The sequence below is a fragment of the Megascapheus bottae genome, chromosome 6 (assembly GCF_031878675.1).
Source record: "Megascapheus bottae isolate mThoBot1 chromosome 6, mThoBot2.hap1, whole genome shotgun sequence".
In the NCBI taxonomy this organism is placed as follows: Eukaryota; Metazoa; Chordata; class Mammalia; order Rodentia; family Geomyidae; genus Megascapheus; species Megascapheus bottae.
In genome coordinates, this window is record NC_143514.1 from 7,168,591 (window position 1) to 7,187,540 (window position 18,950).

Here is an 18,950-nt window from a genome sequence, read left to right on the forward strand (position 1 = left end):
GCTAGCATTCTGCCACTTGAGCCACAGCACCATTTCTGGCTTTTTCTATGTATGTGGTACATAGGAATTGAAACCTGGTCTTTGTGCTTGTTAGGCGAGAACTCTACCAGTAGTAGAGTTTTAGTTTTAGTTTTATGCCGCTTTATATTTTTCTAGAAATAAAATCAATTTATTTGTCTTCAGAAAAGGTGTATTTTAGAGAAAACTATTGGCCTGTATGTATTTGAAGAGGTGTAGAGAAACAGAAGAATCTTTTCACAGAAGCACTTTAGCAACAAAAGCAAAATAAAGTGTTAAGCAAAAGTCATTCCATGAGTTTAGAGCCAAGGGCATCAAATCTATTAAGAGTGAAACTATTGTCTGTGTAAGTACTAAGTATGCTGAGTGGGCTAGGTGACTCCAGCCATAAACCACTGGACTTACGTGGCCTGAAAACAATTTGGGCTCAGCCTTAATAGACCATTTCTCGGTTTCTCCTGTTACAGCACCTGAGTTTTGAGAACGTATAGAACGGATTGTGTTTCCTCTCTTTAGGAGCACAGCTTGTGGAAGAGAGGTTAATCTTGTGGGAATCTTTATTCTATTCACCACTCTGAATACATATTTAGGATATTTACACCTCTAGCGTTTAAATGATCACTCTTGCTACCATCTGTACATGGATAATTTTTACCCTCGTAGCTCTTGGTGCCAGGCTATTGTTTTGACATAATACACTACAATTAATTCACAGAAAAGTAAATACCACAGCAGTTTGTGCTCTGAAACAAAATTTAGACCAATGATTTTCACAATTGTGAAATCCGATATACTGCTCCTTCACACTGAGTTCACTATATAATGAAAGTGAAAAGGCCTGGGAAAGATAAAGATGAACTAACTCTATGTGAAATTATTACTTATTTGACCAAAAACAAAGAATTTTTGTCCTTGGGTTTTCTTCAAGGCTAGCCCTCTGCCACTTGAATCACAGCACCATTTCTGGCTTTTTTTTGAACATGGTACTGAGGAGTTGAACCCAGGGCTTCCCGCATGCTAGGTAAGCACCCTACCACTAAGCCACATTCACCCTACTACTAAGCCACATTCCCAATGCAGAAAGAAAGTTTTCACTGAAGGCCTAGGTGTGGCTCAATGGTACAGCACTTACCTAGCATGTACAAAGCTTTGAGTTCTAGCTATAGTACCACTACGTGCCTGCATGTCTGTTCTCTTCCTCTTTTTTTTTTTTTTGCCAGTCCTGAGGCTTGAACTCAGGGCCTAGGCTCTGTCCTTGAGACTGTGCTCAAGGCTAGTGCTCTAACCACCTGAGCCACAGTGCCACTTTCAGCTTTTTCTGAGCAGTTTATTAGAAATAAGAGTCTCTTGGATTTTTCTGCAGAGGCTGGCTTCAAACTGTGATCCTCAGATCTGCTAGGATCACAGGTGAGAGCCATGAGCACACAGCTTTGTTATTATAAAAGTGATGATGTACAGAGGGGTTACAGTTACATAAGTTAGGTAAAGAATGGGTTTGTTTTTGGACAATGTCACTCTTTCCCTTACTGTCTTCAGTTTTTCCCTCCCTTCCCCACTCACACATTGTGTAGTTCATTTTCCACATTGTGTCTAGTGAGTCCCACTGCTGCATTTGTTCACCTTTTGTCCCTCGATTTCTATTCCTCCCCATTACCCTCCCAAAGACAGATGAATGAACAAACAAGATAAAAATAAAACAACAGCAGCAAAGGAAAAAACCTCTTGGGCTGGGAATGTGGCTTAGTGATAAGAGTGCTTGCCTAGTATTCAGGAAGCCCTGGGTTCCATTCCTCAATCCCACATAAGCAGATAAAGCCAGAAGTCAAACAGTGGTTGAAGTGGTAGAACGCTAGCTTTGAGCAAAAGAAGCTCAGAGGCCATGCTCAGGTCCTGCGTTCAAGCCCCAGGATGGCAAAAAAGAAAAGAAAAAAGATAAAATTTCTCATTTCTATTTCCTGGAGTTCATTTGGATAAATATGGTTTTAAATCATCAGATAGGCATTGAACCTTTGTGTTCCTCTCCTAAGAGTATCTGCCTTTGGTCTCACTGTGTGTGAACGCTTAGAGTCCTGCATAATTTATCATGTCCCAGAATTGTTGTTGTTATTATTATTATTTATTATTATTTTGTGTGTGTGGGTCATGGGGCTTGAGCTCTGGGCTTGTGCTCTGTCCCTGAGCTCAGCTCAGCTCAGCTCAAGGCTACTGCCCTATCCCTGGGCCTGGGTGTTGTCCCTGAGCAATTCAGCTACAGGATGCCGCCCTACCCCTGGAGCCACAGCCCTATTTCCCATTTTCTAGAGATTAATTGGTGATAAGAATTTCACATTCTGCCGGGAGTTTGGCCTAGTGGTTAAAGTGCTTGCCTAGCATGCATGAAGACCCGGGTTCGATTCCTTGGTACCACATACATACAAAAAAAAAAAAAAGCTGGAAGTGGTGCTGAGGCTCAAGTGGTAGAGCTCTAACCTTGAGAAAGTCCAAGGACAGTGCTCAGGCCCTGAGCTCAAGCCCAGGACTGGCAAAAAAAAAAAAAAAAAAGAATTTCACATTCTTTAGAGTGTGTCAGAGTTGGCTTGGAACCACCATCCTCAGACCTCAGCCTTCTGATTAACTAGGATTACAGTTGTGAGCCACAGTGCCCGGCCCAGAATTATTTCTTATTATGAGGCTAGTGGCAATAGAAATGAAACGAGATAAGGAAGAGTACCAATTGGCTCTCTCGGTTTTGAAGGTATTAACATGAAGTGAATAGTTAATGCCTAATGGGAACTCATCCAGGAAACTAAATTGCGCAAAGAAATAGTTGAAACTGGGCACTGTAGTGCACATTTGTAATCGCAGCACTTGGAAGTCTGAGCCAGGAGGATTGCATGATTACTATCAACCTGAGCTACTTAACATCTTAAGTAATTAAAAAAGGAGAAAACCAGGTGTCAGTGACTCACACCTAGATATTCAGGAGGCTGAGATCTGAGGATCAGGGTTTGAAGCCAGTCTGGGTAGAAAAACCCATGAGACTCTCTTATCTATAATAAACTACGCAGAAAAAGCTGGAAATGGTACTGGGGTTTAAGTGGTACAGCATTAACAAAGAGGCTCAGGGACAGCACCCAGCCCCTGAGTTCAAGTCTTGGGACTGGCAAAAAGAAAGGAAATGAGAAGAAAAGGAGGGTTGGGAATGTGATTTAGTGGTAGAGTGCTTGTGTAGCATGCATAAAGCCCTGAGTTCAAGTCCTTAGTATCACATAAACAGAAAAACCTGGAAATGATGCTATGGCTCAAGTAGTAAAGTGCTAGCCTTGAGCAAAGGAAGGTCAGGGACAGTACCTAGGCCCTGAGTTCAAGCCCCAGGGCCAGCAAAAAAAAAAAAAAGAAGAAAAGAAAGAAAAAGAAAATAAATAGAAAGGAGACACAAAGAAGAGAAAAGAAATGGGGGGGAAAAAAGGAAGGAAAGAGAAAAGAAATGATGGTGACAATTACAAAGGGCAGACACACCAATTAATTGTTAGGAGACAGTCCAGTACCCTGGAGAGCTCCCAAGAGAGCCCTTGTTTTGACAACCTTGTTTTGACAACCATGGAACAAATTCCCCACCTGACATCATGTATGGCCTTTCATGTTCCACAAGAGCAGCAAAATCCTTCTAAACTGTACTGCATGAAATGTGTGCCTTGTGTGCCTGCCCATCAGTTCTGGGGCTTGAACTCAGGGCCTAGGGGCTGTCCCTGAGCATATTTGATCACAACTAGTTTTCTACCACTTGAGTAGCAATTCCATTTGCTACTTTTGGTGGCTAATTGGAGGTAACAGTCTCATGGGTTTTTTTCCTTGCTGGGGCTGGCTTTGAACCCTAATCCTCAGATCTCAGCCTCATGAGTAACTAGGATTACAAGTGTAAACCACTGGCACCTGGCAACATGAGTTCAATTACTCATTTGAGAATATCCTCACAAGTGTAAAGCAGAAGAAATACAAAGAAAACAAAACCCTCTTGCATGAAGATAGCCATAAAGTAGATAACCATGATAAAAATTGGTTCATAAATACATCTTACTTTTTTGACTCTCTCTCTCTCTCTTTAATGTACTGGGGTTTCAACTCTGGGCTGGACATTGTCCTTGAGCTCTTCAGTTGAGCCACTTGAGCCACAGTGTCACTTCTGGTTTTCTGGTGGTTAATTGGAGATAAGAGTCTCACGGACTTTATTGTTTGGGCAAGCTTTGAACCATGATCTTCAGATCTCAGCCTCCTGAGTAGCTAGGATTACAGGAATGAGCCACCTGCACCCAACCCTGTCTTCCCCTTTTTCTATTCTTTATTTTTGCTGTCCTGGGACTTGAACTCAGAGCCTGATCATTGTCCTTGGGCTTTTTTCTCAAGAATAGAGCTCTGCCACTTGAGCCATAGCACCACTTCCAGTTTCTCTGTGTGTTACCGAGGAATAGAACCTGGGTCTTCGTGCATGTTAGTCAAGCACTCTACTGTCTAGGCCAAACTCCCGGCCCCAACAATACAGTTTTTAAAAGGTACAGAAGAGGGGCAGGAGTTTGGCCTAGATGGTAGAGTGCTTGCCTAGCATGCATGATGGATTCCTCGGTACCACATATATAGAAAAAGCTGGAAGTGGTGCTGTGGCTCAAGTGGTAGAGCATTAGTCTTGAGGAAAGCTGAAGGACAGTGCTCAGGCCCTGAGTTCAATCCCCAGGACTGTTGTATAGGCTTTCTGGTCAGGCAGAAATCTCAGTTGTAACCTCCCTATTTTGTGCTTCAGTACATAGCTGGGTGAAAGGTCCAGACTTTTTTTTGTCTGAGCTTGTTTTGAACTCAGTTCTCAACCTCTTTTCGTGGGGCTTGAACTCTGTGCCTGGGTATTGTCCCTAAGCGCTTCAGCTCCAGGTTGCCACCCTACTTCTGGAGCCACAGCGCCACTTCCTGTTTTCTAGTGGTTAATTGGAGGTAAGAGTCTCACAGACTTTAGTTTTCGGGCTGGCTTTGAACCACGATCCTCAGATCTCAGCCTCCTGAATAGCTAGGATTACAGACCAGAGCTACCATGCCTGGCGAATTCTCTACCTCTTGATACGAGCTACAGATGCCTGATAAAGAAGACATGTTTTAGTCAGTACTTAAAGAGCTATGAGAGTTAACTCTTACTCAGGATTTTATGATAGTGGAACAGATTATTTTTAAATTTCTCTCTTGAGGAAAGTGTAAAGCATTAGAACTGAAGTTTTCATGTTTTTATTTATTTATTTTTTTTGCCAGTTCTGGGCTTGAGCTCAGGGCCTGAGCACTGTCCCTGGGCTTTCTCAAGGCTAGCACTCTACCACTTGAGCCTGAGCACCACGTCTAGCTTTTTTTCTATGTATGTGGTACCAAGGAGTTAAACTCATGTCAAACTTCGTGTATGTTAGGCAAGCACCACTAGGCCAAACTCCTGGCCCTTTTTTTTCTTCCAGTCTTAGGACTTGAACTCAGGTCCTGGGCACTGCCTCTGAGCTTCTTTTTGCTCAAGGCTAGCACTTTACTACTTGAGTTACAGCACCACTCTGGTTTTTTCTGCATATGTGGTACCAAGGAATCGAACCCAGGGTTTTGAACATGCTAGGTGAGCATTCTACCACTAGGCTACACTTCTAGCCCAGTTTTAGTTTGTTTGTTTGTTTGTTTTTTTTAAATATTTTTTATTACCTTTTAGTAGTTTTACAAAGGGTTACCACTTGACAAAACAGTTGATAAGTACAGTGAATCTTAATTAATACCATTTCTACTTCTTGCCCCACCCCCTTTTTTTCCAGTCCTGGGACTTCAGCTCACTGTCCCTGAGATTCTTTATGCTCAAGGTAGCACTGGACCCCTTGAACCTCAGTGCCATGTCCGGCTTTTTCTGAGTAGCTTATTGGGTTTAAAAGTCTCACAGACTTTCCTGCTTGGGCTGATTTCAAACCTGATCTGCAGATCTCAGCCTCCCGAGTAGCTAGGATTCCAAGTGGAATCACTGGAGCCTGGCTATCCTACTTTTTTTTTCTCATCATTCTCCCCCAACCCTCAATTTTCCTAGTTTCCTCTGACATGCATTGATTATTATACTTTCTTTTCTCCCACTTCCACATTTCCCATTAGAGGTATTTATGTCTATTTTCTTTGCCTCCATACTATTTTTTTTTTTTTTGTTGCCAGTCCTGGGCTTGAACTCAGGGCCTGAGCACTGTCCTTGGACTTTCTCAAGGCCAGAGCTCTACCACCTGAGCCACAGCACCACTTCCAACTTTTTTCTATATATTTGATACCAAGGAATCAAACCCAGGTCTTCATGCATGCTACGCAAGCACTCTACCATTAGGCCAAACTCCCGGCCCCCTTTGCCTCCATACTATTGATTGTTGACTACAAGTCTGATCAGGACATTGAACATGGTTGAGAAGAGGGGGTTGGGGATAACCTGGACATATTTCTATTCTCCATTTCCAAGCAATAGCAATGCAACCGCCCTTCTGCCTGAGGCTTATTCATATTGCCCCATGACTCCTGCAGGCCAGGAAGTCTTAGCCAAAACCACTCCTCATAGGAAGCCTCTCACAGTGAGTGGCTTGTTTATTCTTCCCTCCTGTCTCCCTCCCTCCCTCCCTCTCTTCTTCCTCCTTTTCTCCCTTCCCTCCCCTCTCCTCTCTGTCTCTTATTTCTTTTTTCCAATCCTGGGGCATGAATTAAGGGCCTGGGTTTTTTTCCTGAGCTTCTTGTACACAGGGCAAGCACTCTACCATTTGAGTCACAGAGCCATTTCCAGCTTTTTTTTTTTTGCCAGTCCTGAAACTTGAACTCAGGGTCTGAGCATTATCTTTGGGATTTCTCAAGGCTAGAACTCTACCACTTGGGTCCCAGTACCACTCCTGGCTTTTTCTATGTATGTGGTATCAAGGAATTGAACCTAGGTGTTCATACATGCTAGGCAATCATTCTTCCAGTAGGTTAAACTCCCGGCCCATTTCCAGCTTTTTAGAGTAGTTCATTGGAGATAAGAGTTTCACAGGCTTTTCTGTTTGGATTGGCTTTGAACTATGATCCTTAAATCTCAGCCACCTGAGTAGCAGTATCAATTTTTTTTTTCTTCCAGTCTTGGGCTTGAGCAGAGGGCTGAGCACTGTCCTTGGGCTTTCTCAAGGCTAGAGCTCTACCACTTGAGCCTCAGCACCACTTCCGGCTTTTTTTTCTATGTATGCGGTACCAAGGAATCGAACCTAAGTCTTCGTGCATGCTAGGCAAGCACTCTACCACTAGGCCAAACTCCCAGCTCTCAATTTGTTTTTAAAGTTAAAAGTTATATTTTATAGTTACACTTTTTTTTTTTTTTTTTTTGCCAGTCCCTGAGCTCTGTCTTTGAACTTTCTCAAGGCTAGAGCCACAGCATCTCTTTAGGACAAACTCCCAGTCTTTCAGCTTTTTTTTTCTATACAGCTCTGACCCTTTCTTCTCTGTACTGTGCCATAGAGAAAGCTGTTACTTACCCTTCTTACCCAAGTTCCAAAACCTTTGCTAGGCTCAGGAGCCCTGATCTGTACAGGAGTTCATTTTACTTTTTTTTTTTTTTTTTTGCCAGTCCTGTGACTTGGAACTCAGGGCCTCAGCTTGTCCCTGACTTTCTTTTACTCAAGGCTAGCACTCTACCACTTGAGCCACAACACCACTTCCAACCTTTTCTGTTTATGTAGTACTGAGGAATTGAACACAAGACTTCATGTATACTAGGAAGGAACTCTACCACTAAGCCACATTGCCAGCCCATTTTCAATTTTTTTTTATAATAAAGATGATGTACAGAGGGGTTATAGTTACATAAGCCAGGTAAAGAGTACCTTTCTCTTTGGACAATGTTGTGCCATCCCTTGCTCTCTCCCAGTTCTGTAGATGATGATGATGATGATTAATGATGATGATTTGCCAGTTCTGAGTCTTGAACTCAGGGCCTAGGCACTGTCCCTGAGCTTTTGCTCAAGGCTAGTGCTCTACCACTTGAGCCATAGTACCACTTTCAGCTTTTTCAGTTTATGTGGTATTGAGAAATTGAATCCAGGGCTTTATGCATGCTAGCTAGACAAGGAGTCTATCACTAAGCCACAATCATAGCCCCTGTAAATGAGTTGAAAAAAAATTTCCAAGAGTGGGTGTGCAGGGGAGGGATGAGGAGACATTATCCAAAGAGAATGTATTCTTTTTCTGACTTATATAATGATAACCCCTCTGTATTTCACTTTATAATAATAAAAATATGAACAAGAATATTTTTTCCTTTAATGTAGAAAAGTGTTTTTATTTCACATGTGTCACCAAATAAAGAGTAGAGTTAGAGTAGCTTAGAATTTAGAGATCATTTAGTAATTAAGTTCTTTTGATCTATAGATAAAGCAACTGAGATTCTGGAGAAAAATGGTATGCACGTGTTCATGTGGTATTCCAGTTATTTATTACTGTGGAGTCAATTATCTGAAATCATAGAGGCTTAAAAGAATCTTTTTTTTTTTTTGTAACTGAAGATTTCCTGTGTTAGGAATTGGGGCAAAGCTCAATTGCATGATGAATTTCCACGTGAGGCTGATGTGGTTTGAGAGTCAGCTCATTTGTGTTTCACACTGCCTGGAGGGCTGAAAGGCTAGGCTCCACAAGACTACTCAGGTCCCTACTCCTGACTTCAGCCTTAGGGAGATTTTAAAGATGTGGACTTCTTAATTGATGGTTCAGGACTCAGACCAAAAAGAGAAGCTGCCAATTTCTTATGTTTTTTTTTTTTTTTTTTCTTTTGGAGACAGGCTCTTGTAATGTAGCCCAGGCTGGACTCAAGACTCACTAATCTTAGGCTACAGCCTCTTAAATGCTGGGATGATAGATGTCAGTTACAACACTAACCAAAGTGATCATTTCAAGGTTAATGTCCTCATTTTCTTCTAATGATATAATGTAAATCCTGTTGTCTTAGAGGGATTTGACTATCTCTCCAGATTATTTGAAAGTTCAGATGGTGTTTTTTGTGGGGGGAGGTCTTGGGGCTTGAATTCAGCCGGGGCTCTTGGGCTCAAGGGTACCACCCTACCCTTGAGCCAAGCTCCACATCCTGTTTTCTAGAGGTTTATTGGAGATAAGAGTCTCAGGTCCTTTTGTGTCCAGGCTGGCTTTGAACCTTGATTCTCACATCTCAGCCTCCTGAGTAGCTAGAATTATAGCTGTGAGTTACCAGGCTGGCCCAAAGTTCTGATCTTTACTTTTTTTTTTTTGCTAGTCCTGGGCTTGAGCTCAGGGCCTTAGCACTGTGCTTGGACTTTCTCAAGTCTAGAGCTCTACCACTTGAGCCTCAGCTCCACTTCTGGCCTTTTCTACGTATGTGGTACTGAGGAATCAAACCTGGGTCTTGGTGCATGCCAGGCAAGCACTCTACCACTAGACCACACTCCCAGCCCTTTGCTGGCTAGTTTGAAATGAGAGTTTTCTGGACTTTTTACTACCCAGGCTGGCTTCAGACAGTGATCCTCAGATCTCAGCTTCTTGAGTAGCTAGGATCATAGGAATTTGCCATTGGCACCTTTTACTCAGTTCATATAGACTATACAAATGTGCTGTGACTCATGCTTGTGGGGAGATCCAGTGTTGCAGGCAAGTGGGTCACAATCCATCCAGTGGAAGTAGACATACCTTCTAGATTACTATAGAGGGCTGTTTATGGTGGGGTGATTCATGGGAGACATTCTTTCACCAGTTGCCTGAGAGGAAGCTGTTTGCCAAACTACAAGGAGCTGGAAGCTGGATAAGTTACTTAAGCACTGGATCCTGAGTCCCAAAGATGAGGTAGCTGATAGAGTGAGGCTGAAGTAACAACTTACAAGACCATTTAGGAGAAGCAGAGAAAAGTATGAACAGTGTTAAGAATATTGAACGATAACTGAAAAATAAACATTCATACTGGATAAAATGAGTATACTTCTTTGCCAGATTTGAAGCACCTAGGCTGAGAGAACCCCTTCTGAGCCATGAACAAAAGAAGGTAAGGCAACAAGAGGTCTATTTTTTTTTTTTTCAGAGAGGAAAAACAAAACCAACACCCATAACCCAAGATATTTATTATCCGTGAAAACGAGGACAAAAACATAACATGATATATAAAAGTATTTTCACAAGAATAATAAAGGTAATACATGTGGCTACAAAAAGGATCCGGGTTACACCTAAACATAAGGAGATGAGCACTGGGGGTAGTTTGTAACTTGGATCCCCAGTGGGCAGTAGATCTGGGGTTGCTTTAGAAGGGAGTTCCCTATTCATAAAGTGAACCAAAAGCATTACTATACATGAAGGAAGCTTGCAAAGCAGGTGAACAAAGGGGGGGGGGAGAACCACCTAAATTCCTTTCACTGTCAAGAGAGAAAAGAATGAAAATCTTCGTGAAAGCAGGTCCTGATAAGGAGTGCCATGCTGGAGCCCACAGTGTGAGGCCCCGGGCCTCCACTCCCGCCCTGGGGCCTGGAGGGTGAAAGGAACGTGCTTCAGCGCAGGTGTCCTCCCCTCGCGGGGGAGCCGGCTCCCCCGGCAGGCCGAGCCCGGCGCTCCTCGGGGGACGTCGCAGGTCAGGCCGGGCTCCGGGAGAGAAAGGAGAGCCGGGAGCGGCTGGGCGCAGCGCTTACCATTGTGTCGGCGCCGACGGCGGAAGAACCTTAGTTCGCTGCGGCAGCGTTAAAGAGTCCCTCTTTGTTCCTCTCCGGCCGCGGACGCAGGACGCCGTGTTCTTCCGCGCTCGCCGCGTAGTCCCCGCCCCTCCGCGGCCCTGGAGCGCTGCCATTCGGCCCCGGAGTGGCTCCGCGCTCCCAGAATGCACCGGCAGTCCGCGGGAAACCAAAATGGCGAAGGGCTGTAGCGAAGCGGTCTGTGTTTGAGGCCGGTGTGAGGACGCTCGCTCGCCTCCCTCCCCACCGACCTCGGTTTGTGCCCCCGTATGTGCGGGGCTCCCGGTGGGGCGGTATCCGTCAGGACTCGGACTCGCCGGAAAAGCGCCCTCGGGCCGAGAGTGGTTGTGTTTTCCTGTATGAAGCGGTTGGCACCACTGAAGTGACCGAATGAGGTGAGGGACCGCGGCGCGGGGGCCGACTCTTCCGCAGGAGGCCGGGAAGGAAGAGAAAGGACGCCGGTGTACAGGGGAAACATGGAGGGCCGAAGCGGAGTCGGGGCTCCCGTGTGTGGGTGCCGTGGCGGTTGTGTATTCGTTGAGAGAAAGGGGGATGCGTCTGTGGACGGGGGGGACAAAACGGGGACTACAGGGAGGTGCCCGGCTGCTCCGGGAGCGGGTCACACGTTGAGACGGGGAAGCTCTTGTGTGGTGGGCAGGAAGGAACCTGGGGGCGGGAGTCGGTTGCTGGGGCAGGCTGAACCTGGTGGCGAGTGGATGGGGAAGCGAGGAGGAGCCGCCAGGAAATGGGGGCTTGGGAGATGTGGGGGGCCTAGTGGGGGGGCTGTCTGGGCCCTTAGGGGGTCGCTGAGGGAAGTGGCTTTGGAAGACCAAAGGGTGGTGGGAGTAGAGGGAGGGGCTCTAGTGGACCGGCTGCACGGAATCATAGGGTAAGGGGAACATTGAACTGGAGCCTGGAAGGCTTAAAGGGAAGAACATGGGGAACAGGTACTATATATTTGGAGCTCCGCCCCCCAACCTGAAGAGTGCCTCCTGAGTCTGAGGAGCGCCCCAAACCTGAGGCATTTCTTCAGTTTAATCCTAGTTCATATCCCTTTCCAAATTTGCCCTCTGTATTGTATTCGCTATCCTGACCTTATTGTGGAAAGGTGTTGGTTTAAGGAGTTTTCACTAATTAGCCAAGATTTCTTAACGTAATATTTCGTTAGTGTCAGAATCCTTACAATCTGGTGTCCTTGGAATCTTTCTTTGGGAGCCATTAGCAGGAACAGATGGATATATGGGGGGATGTGATTTGAGGAATAGTGAGGATTCATGAACAATGGGAAAAGGACTGTGGAATGTTTAACTTCGATTAAAGATAGGAACTATATAATATCTAGGTATAAAACCTAGGTAGACGTGTGCATAATATATTGGAAAGCATCATATGAGGTCAGTACGGAGTTAGAAATGTGTCTAATTTAATTTGACCTCAGTTGTTCCAGTACCGTAATACTTTCTCCTTCAGGTTGCTTCCAGGTGACCCTCCTGTGTAATACCTGTCTACAAACTGGTGTTGGTGACCATGTTTTCATTTTCTTTTGAAGATAACTATTTTTTGCAATTCGCTAAAAATAAGTTTAAAAGTATTGTAGAAAAATGCACTTGAATTTCTAACTGTTTAGGAGGTTGGACAGTGCTTTAAATGGAACCATTTGTTCACAGCTTTAAGGAAAGAATTGATTTAAAATTTCTATTTCTATTGAGAACTTAATTTACACTCCCAAGTATTTGCAGTGAAGCCTGAGAAGAATGCAATGTGTTTCTTTGTTTGTTTTGAGTTCCTAAATATAAAAATGGGGATTCGGGAGCATGGCCTAGTGGTAGAATGCTCACCAAGCATACACAAAGCTCTGGGTTTGATTCCTTGATACCACATACACAGAAAAAGCCAGAAATGGTGCTGCGGCGCAAGTGGTAGAAGGCTAGCCTTGTGAAAGCCCAAAGAGAGTGCTCAGGTCCTGAGTGCAAGCCCCAGGACTGTCAAAAAAATGGGGCTGGGAATGTGGCTTAGTGTTTGCCTCGCATGTCTGAAGTTTGATTCCTCAGTATTACATCCACAGCAAAAGCTGGAAGTGGCTATGTGGCCGGAGTGGTAGAGTGCTAGCCTTGAGCAAAAGAAGGTCAGGGAAAGGGTCGGGAGTTTGGCCTGATGGTAGAATGTTTGTTTAGCATGCACCAAGGCCGGGTTCGATTCCTCCATACCACCTACATAGAAAAAAAAAGCCGGAAATAGTGCTTTGGCTCAAGTGGCAGAACTCTAGCCTTGAGAAAGCCCAAGGACAGTACTCAGGCCCTGAATTCAAGTTCTGGGACTGGCAAAAAAAAAAAAGTACCTGTTTTCTCATATTGAATATTTATAATATTGATGAGCACAAACCAATTACCCTTATCAGGATGAAATGTATGATTTTTCAATTTGAGTTATAGGAACAACTTCGTTGAACTTTTTTCCTCGATGGCATAGATTTTTTTAAATAGTGTTTTGCTTTTTTTTTTGGTCTGTCATGGGGACCTAGGCGCTATCCCTAACCTCTTCAGCTCAATGCTACTGCCCTACCTCTTGAACCACAGCTCCTCTTCCTGTTTTCTAGTGATTAATTGGAGATAAGAGTCTCATGTACTTTTTTTGGGTCAGTCCTGGGGCTTCAACTCAGGGTCTGAGCACTGTCTTTGGACTTTCTCAAGGCTAGAGCTTTATGATGTGAGCCACAGCACCACTTCTGGCTTTTTCTGTATATGTGGTGCCAAAGAATTGAGCCCAGGTCTTTGTGCATGCTAGGCAAATACTACACTAGGCCAAATTCGCAGCCCCAAGAGTTTCATGTTCTTTAGTGCCTGGGCTGGCATTTAATCATGATTCTCAGATCTCAGCTTCCTGAGTAGCTAGGATTACAAGCATGAGCCACCGTGCCTGGCTCAGTTCTGGGTCTTAAACTCAGCCTTTGGGCTCTGTCCCTGAGTCTCTCTCAGCTCAGGCCTAGCACTCTACCACTCTAGACACTGAGATACTGAGGACTTAATGAGGAATTCATGCATGCTAGGCACGCACTCTACCACAAAGCCACATTCCCAGCCTTAATTATTGTCCCTCCTCCTCCTCCTTCTTGCCAGGCCTGGGGCTTGAACTGAGGACTTAGGCGCCGTCCCTGAGCTTTCTCAAGGCTAGTGCTCTACCACTTTGTGCCAGAGCACCATGTCAGGCTTTTTCTGCAAATGTGATACTAAGGAATCCAACCCAAGGCTTCGTGCATGCTAGGCAAGCACTCTACCACTAGGCCACACTCCTGTCCCCTTAATAGTTCTCTAAGTTATGTATTTTTCAGTTTAGAAACTTGTTCTGTGTTCTGTTAAGGATCTTTAACTCTGATACTAATTGCAAACTTCATTAGGCTTTCTTTTGTGTACAGGTCTTGGTTCTTGAACTTTGGGCTTGAGCATTGTTCCTGAGCTGCTTTTGCTGAAGGCTAGCTACCACTCTACCACTTGAGCCACAGCTTACTTCTGGCTTTTTTGGTGATTAATTGAAGACAAGAGTCTCTCAGACTTTCCTGCCTGGCTGGCTTTGAACCATAATCCTAAAATCTCAGTTTTCTGAGTAGCTAGGATTACAGGTGTGGGCCTCTAGCACCTGCCTTTCATTCCTTCCCTCCCTCTTTCCCTACCTCCCTCTCTCTGCCTGTCTTGGGGATTGAACTCAGGGGCCTAGGTACTGTCTCTGAGCCTCTCCGTGCTCAAAGTTAGCAGCGCTCTACTACTTCAGCCACAGCTCTACTTCAGCTTTTTCTTTTTCATTTTTGGTTGGTTGTGGGGCTTGGGCTCTGGGCCTGGGCACTGTTCCTGAGCTCTTCAGCTCAAGGCTACCGCCCTATCCCTTGAGCCACAGTGCCACTTCCAGTTTTCTGGTGGTTAATTAGAGATGAGAGTCTCTGGGACTTTATGCCAGAGCTGGCTTTGAACCAAGATTCTCTGATCTTAGCCTCCTGAGTAGCTAGGATTACAGGTGTATGCCACTGGGCCCAGCTTCCTCCCCCACCCCCCCCCCTTTTTTTTTTTTTTTTTTTGCCAGTTCTGGGGATTCAGTTGAACTCAGGGCCTGGGATCTGACGCTGAGCTTCTTTATGCTCACAGGTAACGCCTTACTAGACACTTGAGCCACATTCCCACTTTCGGCTTTTCTTTTTCCTTTTTTTTTTGGTGTTGGTCGTGGGACTGGAACTCTGGGCTTGGCCACTGTCCCTGAGCTCTTCAGCTCAAGGATACTTCCTACCCCTCCAGCTACACAGTATCATTTTCAGTTTTCTAGTGGTTAATTGGTTTCATGGACTTTAGTGCCTGGGCTGGCTTTGACCTGCAATCCTCAGATCTCAGCCTTCTGAGTAGCTATGATTACAGTTGTGAGCCACCTTGCCCAGCTTTTTTCTCTTTTTCCTCGTCCGTCCGTCCTTCCTTCCTTTCTTTCTTTCTTTCTTTCTTTCTTTCTTTCTTTCTTTCTTTCTTTCTTTCTTTCTTTTTCTCCAGTCCTGGGACTTGAATTCAGGGTCTAGGAACTGTCTCTGACCTTCTTTTGCTCAATGCTAGCATTCTACCAGTTGAGCCACAGCACCACTTCTGCCTTTTTCTGTGTATGTGGAATTGAACTCAGGGCTTCCTGTATGCTAGGCAAGCACTCTACCTCTAAACCATCAACACCAGGCTTTTTGTTGTTGTCAATACTGTTGTTGGTGGTGGTGGTTGTGGGGCTTGGACTGTGGGCCTGGGCGCTGTGCCTGAGATGCTGAAGGCTACCACTCTACCACTTGAGCCACAGCATCAGTTCCACTTATACCGTGTGTAAGTGTGTTTTTGTTTTTTTTAACCAAGGGTATAAACTTGCCAGGAAGATGCCCTTGCCACTGAATCATTTCTACTGATATTGAATTGATAGTTTATTTTTTATATGTAGCAGGAGCTACTTAGTATTTTGGATTACACTTACACATTAAAGGTTATTGCATCTGTGTATTTGGAATTTTCACATTCATTAACCATGGAAACTACAGGCTTAGAATTGAGGAAATGCTGAATTTCTTTGTCTGTTCTAAAGTGAAATAATCATAACTTTTGATATGCACCACGTCTTTTGTTATGTTTTAATATAATAGTGGAAAAGGTGGGAAGTTGTGACTTTGTGGATGGAGTGCTAACTTTGAGCAAAAGAAGCTAAGGGACAGTACCTGGAGCCTTCAGTTCAGTCCTAGGAATGGCACACAAATCACCAGACACTGTTGGCTCATGTAATATCAGCTACTTTGGAGGCTAAGATGTGAGGATCATGTGTTTGAAGCAGGCTTGGGCAGGAAAGTCTTTGAGATTCTTACTTCTAATTCTAACTTCTAATTAACTGGAAGTGGCACTCTGGCTCAAGATAGTAGAGTGCTATCCTAGAGCAGAAAGAGCTCAGGGATAATGCCTAGGCCCTTGAGTTCAATCCTGGAGACGACCCCCCCCCCCAAAAAAAAAAAAAGGTAGAAACTTCAGTGGTAGTTTATAACATTTTACTTCCTAGTAACATAATATACCCAAGAAAATGTATGTTAAGATTGTTAGTGCAGGGTGTGGTGGCTCACACCTGTATCCTAACAACTCAGGAGGCTAAGATCTGAGGATCACAGTTCAAAGCCAGCCTAGGTACTAAAGAATGTGACTCTTCAATTAACCACTAGAAAACGGAAAGTGGAGCTGTGGCTCACAGGATAGGGTGGTAGCCTTGAGCTGAAGAGCTCAGTGACAGTGCCCAGGCCTAGAGTTCAAGCCCAACTTAAAAAAAAAAAAAGTTGGTTTATGTTGGTATTAAAAAAAATTAGTTTAAATAAAAATTTTGATCCATGGAGCCGGGAGTTTGGCCTGGTGGTAGAGTGCTTACCTAACATGCACAAAGACCCGAGTTCAATTCCTCGGCACCACATATATATAGAAAAAGCCAGAAATGGTGCTGTGCTCAAGTGGTAGAGCTCTAGCTTGAGAAAGCCCAAGGACAGTGCTTAGGCCCTGAGTTCATTCATGGCCCAGGACTGGCAAAAAAAAAAAAAAAAAAATTTTTTTTTTTTTTGACCCTGGCACCAGTGATTCATGCTGGTAATTCTAGCTGCTCAGGAGGCTGAGATCTGAGAAGAGAGATGTGAGTACAGCCTGGACTGCTGTTAACCACCAAAAAGATTGAAGTGGAGCTGTTGCTCAAGTGGTAGAGAGCTAGCCTTGAAGGGGAGGGAAAAATATACATATGTATTTATATGTATATATAGATACACATATCTGTGTACCTATATATCAGGGACAGGTCAGGACAGCTTAGACCCTGAGTTCAAATCCCAGTACTGGAGGCTGGAGTGGGGGGGGGGCAAGGAGGAGAAGGAAAAGTTGACTATACAAAAGCAACAGAATAGTGTATTGAATATTGTATCCATTCTATTTAATCTGATGCTCATTCTTTTGTGTACTGGCACTCTTAGATGTATGCACATACGCTGGCAATGAAGGGCATTTTGATATAGCCAACTGGCCAACTGGAGATTAGAAGATAATAGCATCTTATAGTCAGTTGTAAGTTAAAATCTATATAGAGTTAAACGTGAAAAGGCTGGGCACTGTGTATCACTGCTGTAATCCAGCTACTTAGGAGGCTGAAATTGGGAGGATTGTTGTTTCATGCCATCCCATTCTCCTGAGTAGCTCGGATTACAGGTGTGAACTACTGGTACGTAGTTTAAAGCAGATTTTCAAATTGCAGTTGAAAGTGCATTAAGGGCTAAGGGCTGGGTATGTAGGTCAGTCAAAGGGTGCTTGCCTCATGTCATGTGCAAGGCTCTAGTATCCATCCTTAGCACCAAAACACTTCTAGAAACAAGTAAAAATAAAGCTAAAGCCAGTGACAGGAGCAGTTGGTGAGTTGGAAATTATTGTGGGGGAGAGAAATGATGTAAAGTAGGATTTTCTGTATTTGTTTTTGGTGCCCAACCTGGGGGTTGAACCCAGGGTCTGGTGGTTGTGTCTGAGCTTTATTCTCAAGACTAGGGCCTTGTCACTTGAGTCACAGCTCTACTGGCTTTTTTTGGTGCATAATTGGAGTCGAGGACTTTCCTGCCTGGGTTGGCTTTGGACTGATATCTCAGATCCCATCCTCCTGACTACCTAGGACACCTGGCTAACTGAGATTATTGGGGTGTAGGTGGAGGGGTGGGGGAGTTGGACAGGGAACTTGAAATCTGGGCCTGGGTGCTGTCCCTAGGCTCTTCAGCTCAAGGCTACCATTCTACCACGGCATCATTTACAGTTTTCTGGTAGTTAATTGGAGATACGACTTATGGACTTGCCTGCCTAGGCTGGCTTTGAACCCTTATCCTCAGATCTCAGCCTCCTGAGGCTAGGATTATAGGCATGAGCCAACAGCACCTGGATAACTGAGACTCTTTTTAAGGAAGAACATGAAGATTTGGTAAATATTTGGAACATTAGAGAAGAGTGGAGGACTTGAACATAAAAGATTTTTAGCTTGAGAAATGGTCACATAGGAGTGGCATTAACCAAGAGAAGGAGTTTGAAGAACTTTATTGGGTTTTTCTTAAGTTATTGGACAGTCTAGGTGGCGAGTAACAATTTGATATAAGAATCTGAAAGTTTTCAGGATAGGATGGGGCTATAGACAAAAGTGTACAAATTGTTTACAGAAAAATTAGATGAGGTATTAGGAGAAAAATGACTACTCAGAATAAAGTACTACAATATTTTAAAGAGATGTCAGAGGAAGAAGAACCAGTAGAGGAAGCAGGAATTGTCAATGAGGTGGAGGAATGTTGCATAGTACAGTGGCAGTTATCTCAGAAACAAAAGGATGAAAATGACAAGAAATTTGCTGTAAGCAAAGTAAGTTGGATATAGGGGCCAGGAGTTTGGCCTAGTGGTTAAAGTGCTTGCCTAGCATGCATGAAGACCCGGGTTCGATTCCTCGGTACCACATACATAGAAAAAAGCCAGAAGTGGTGCTGAGGCTCAAGTGGCAGAGCTCTAGCCTTGAGAAAGTCCAAGGACAGTGTTTAGGCCCTGAGCTCAAGCCCAGGACTGGCAAAAAAAAAAAAAAAAAAAAGTAAGTTGGATATAATGAGAGCTGAAATTAAAGTGTTGTCTGGTATTTGGTTATCGGAAAATTTTTTTTTTGACCAGTCCTGGGGCTTGAACTCAGTGC

At 44.2% G+C, this 18,950-nt stretch overlaps 1 protein-coding gene across 2 annotated transcripts in view; it reads left to right on the top strand.

Moving 5' to 3' along the window:
* The first annotated feature begins 10,862 nt into the window (after positions 1-10,862).
* Mtf2 (metal response element binding transcription factor 2) overlaps positions 10,863-18,950 on the top strand; it is a 62,003-nt gene continuing 53,915 nt past the window's right edge. The window contains exon 1 of one of the 2 annotated variants that reach the window (XM_090334205.1): positions 10,863-11,122. In XM_090334205.1, the coding sequence (XP_090190331.1) occupies positions 11,118-11,122 (5 nt within the window). In that variant the 5' untranslated portion in view covers positions 10,863-11,117. The remainder of the gene's footprint in view (positions 11,123-18,950) is intronic. The other variant, XM_090334204.1, reaches the window with a different exon arrangement.